Source organism: Bison bison, unplaced genomic scaffold, assembly GCF_000754665.1.
Source record: "Bison bison bison isolate TAMUID 2011002044 unplaced genomic scaffold, Bison_UMD1.0 scf7180017864375, whole genome shotgun sequence".
NCBI lineage: Eukaryota > Metazoa > Chordata > Mammalia > Artiodactyla > Bovidae > Bison > Bison bison.
In genome coordinates, this window is record NW_011494947.1 from 4,773,044 (window position 1) to 4,776,055 (window position 3,012).

General features: G+C 59.6%; 2 protein-coding genes across 6 annotated transcripts in view; one reads left to right on the forward strand and one right to left on the reverse strand.

The window, feature by feature from the left end:
• GOLGA2 (golgin A2) overlaps window positions 1-320 on the forward strand; it is a 17,006-nt gene extending 16,686 nt beyond the window's left edge. For all 5 annotated transcript variants that reach the window (XM_010856856.1, XM_010856858.1, XM_010856859.1 and 2 more), the window contains one exon: window positions 4-320. The gene's annotated coding sequence lies outside the window, so the exon portion shown is untranslated. The remainder of the gene's footprint in view (window positions 1-3) is intronic.
• A 580-nt stretch (window positions 321-900) lies between these two features.
• DNM1 (dynamin 1) overlaps window positions 901-3,012 on the reverse strand; it is a 54,166-nt gene continuing 52,054 nt past the window's right edge. Inside the window, 1 exon segment of the mRNA XM_010856967.1 lies at window positions 901-2,183. Within this exon segment, the coding sequence (XP_010855269.1) occupies window positions 2,111-2,183 (73 nt within the window). The 3' untranslated portion in view covers window positions 901-2,110.

Sequence of the window (3,012 nt, forward strand, 5' to 3'; positions counted from 1 at the left end):
CAGGCCTTGGGACAGTTGGGCAAATTGAGGCTAGGCAAGGACATAAGCTGGTGGCGGAGTGGGCTCCCTCCCCAGTGTTTATACTGTAACTGTGTAACATTTTGTATATTCTGGAGGTAGGGCAGCACCCCCGTATCTCAGCAGAGGTTGGAGCTGGTGAATGGGGAGGAACTTCTATTAAATATTTGGGGCTGGGGAAACTTATTTATTAATAGTATAGGGTAGAGAGAGAAGGTGGAGGCGGGGACGGGTTTGTGCCCGGGTGATTCGACTCCTGTTTCGTTTCACTTTTTATTTCTGAATAAATGAATTTAGCCATACTGCTTGTCCTGGTGTGTGCCTTTTTTATGTCACTGGGCCCTGGGGTCTGTGCCATGAGCACTGAACAGGGAGCAGGTCCTGCCAACAGAGGGCAGGCTTCTGGTTGTGCCCACCTCCAGGGTGTCTGGGCACATCCAGCGGGGCTGAGATCTTTTGAGGCCTGTCACCCACTGCCGCCTGGTGAAGCCTGGGGGACCCCAGGGGGACTCCCAAGGGGCTCTCAGGGGCCGTCCTGCCTTAATAGCGGAGTGACTCAGAAGCTGGATCTGATCTCAGGGAGGGGAAGCAGAGTGCCACAGCACCAGGTGCTGACTTCTGGCTCAAGTGTTGTCCATTCCATCACCCTGTCCCTCCACAGTGCCTGGCTGGCCCGTGCCTCTCCTCCCGGGCCCCCTGGTGGCCAGAGCAGGGTTCGCAGGATCAGCTGACTCCAGGTGCTTTCCCAGTAGGCCTCGGAAAGGATGGGGCTTTCCCTGCCCCCAACATCTTAAAGCATCGTATCAATAGCTGGGCCCCTCAATCCCTCACCCCAATGTTGAAACCTTTACCTGCCCCCAAGCACCACAGCGAACACAAGGCTGCAGAGGACACGCTGTTCCCCATCGTCCAGAAATGGGTTTTATTCTCAGCTGAGAGACAGCAAGACTGGTAGCAGTCAGAGAACCATACAGCTGCCAGCACGGTACCCCCACGCTCGAGGAGGGGGTTGGGATGGGAGGATGGCAGAGGGGGGCTGGCTGCCCACAGGCTGGGCATGACACTGGGGCTCATTGGAGGTGGCACGCTTTGGAGGGGGATGTCAGGGTGACAGGTGTTCCCTTGTAGTTGGGCTGCAAGACTCCTCAAGGACAGCACGGTGATTGATTCCCGACACCAGAGGCGAGGCTTGGCCATAGATATGTTTGTATATATATATATATGAGTATTTATAGATATTTATAGAACAGGGCAGGAGCAAGACCACAGAGGGGCACAAAATTTCACCAACGTCACGCCTGGATGTGTCAGCTCACCACTACAACAGACTAAGTCACAGGTGGAGGGGAGGCTCTGGGGTTGGGTAGCCACTGTCAAGTCACAGAACAGCCGTCCGGGCAGGCTTGGAAAGGGAAGTCTCCGAGGAATAGGAGGGATCTGGTTAGAGGTCGAAGGGGGGCCTGGGGCTCTCAGGACGGGATGGACTTGCCTGACCCGATCGGCTGGCAGTTGGAGAGAAAGCAAAGAGAGAACGGGAGAGAGAAAAGCAGGAGAGAGCTGGTAAGGCAAAGGCAGCCAAGCCCGGAGGTGGCGGGGGGAGATGAGGGCATGGGCAAGGGTTCTGGAAGAGAGGAGAGAGACGAGAGAGGGAAGGTGGAAGGGAAGAAACGAGATGGGCAGGGGCCAGAGCTTCATGGGGGCCTGGGGTAAGGCTGGGGGCAGCCCCCACCCCACCACTCATGCTATTCTCTCACACACCACCAGGCAGTGCACCCATAGCTCCAGACACGTGCTTGGCCCCCTCTGACATCCCTCTTCTCTGGTCTCCTCCCCCATGTCTTTCAACTCACTGGCCTGGGGCCATCCCTAGCCTCAGAGCGTGTGGGACCCTGAGCCCCACGCAACAGCCCCCAGGCCTGATGGAGAAAGACAGGAAAAAAAAGAACACTGTTTGAACCAGGAGGCTAAAGCTAACAGCATGGCTGGAGGGAGCACTAGAGGCCCCTCTGGGTGGGCAGAAAGCCCGCGAGTCCCCCGAAGGGGCCCTGGGGAGGCAGGGAGGGCAGGCGGCCGGATGCCAGTGGCCACAGGCTTATAAGTCTAAGAGGGGAGCCTCGGCTGGTCGGGGGACCGCAGGTCGTGTAGGTGAGGCTGGGCCCTTCCTGCTGGGGAAAAGCAGAAGAGCGAGAGTCAGCGCAGGTGCAGAGCGGCAGGTGGTTCGCTGGGCGAGTTTGGGGGGGGGGGCCCAGCCGGGGCAGAACTTGGAGAAGCCGACTCGCCCAAGTCCGCAGACACTGTCACCCCTGTGGCCGAAATGGGTAGGTCACCTCTAGGAGCAACAGGTCCAGGTTGGGGGGAGCCTGCGGGCTACCTAGCATGCTCCACCTGGGGCCGAGGAGGACGCTGGATTGATGAGACCACGGAGGCCAGGGAAGGGGCTGTGAGACCTGCCTGGCCTGTGAGGTGTGCTCTGGGCTGACAGTGTGGATGGGACACCTGGGCCCTCCAAAAGCATTCGACCGTCAGAGCCTTCACCCCCAACTGCTGCTCGGCTGCTGGCATGCTTGAGGAGGTGGGACTTGGACCGCCCCTGCCCTGAAGCTCTTCGGGTCTGAAGAGCTCCCAGGCTGGGATCCGGCTGCCCGTCTTGGCAGCAGGGCTCACTCAGGTCGGGGAAGGAGTGTGGCACCCCAGGGTGAGGTTCCAAGGCCTCTCTGCCGCCTGAGTCCAGCCCTACACACCACCCTCGCCAAGCTCCCTGCTCCTGACACCGTGAACTATGAGCTCTGAGCTCTTTGTGACGGCTCCAGAGGGCACCCCGGGGGGCTGCCAGCTTGGGTGTGGAGCCTGACCCGGGACCTCCCCAGGCTCTTGCCAAGGAGCTCGTGGGCGGCGGCACTGAGTCCCGAGGCTCGCTGAGAAGGGAGGTGAGAGAGCCAGCTGGCAGCGAGGACAGGAAGAGGAAAGAGTAAGTCTGGAGCTGCGGAAGGGAGA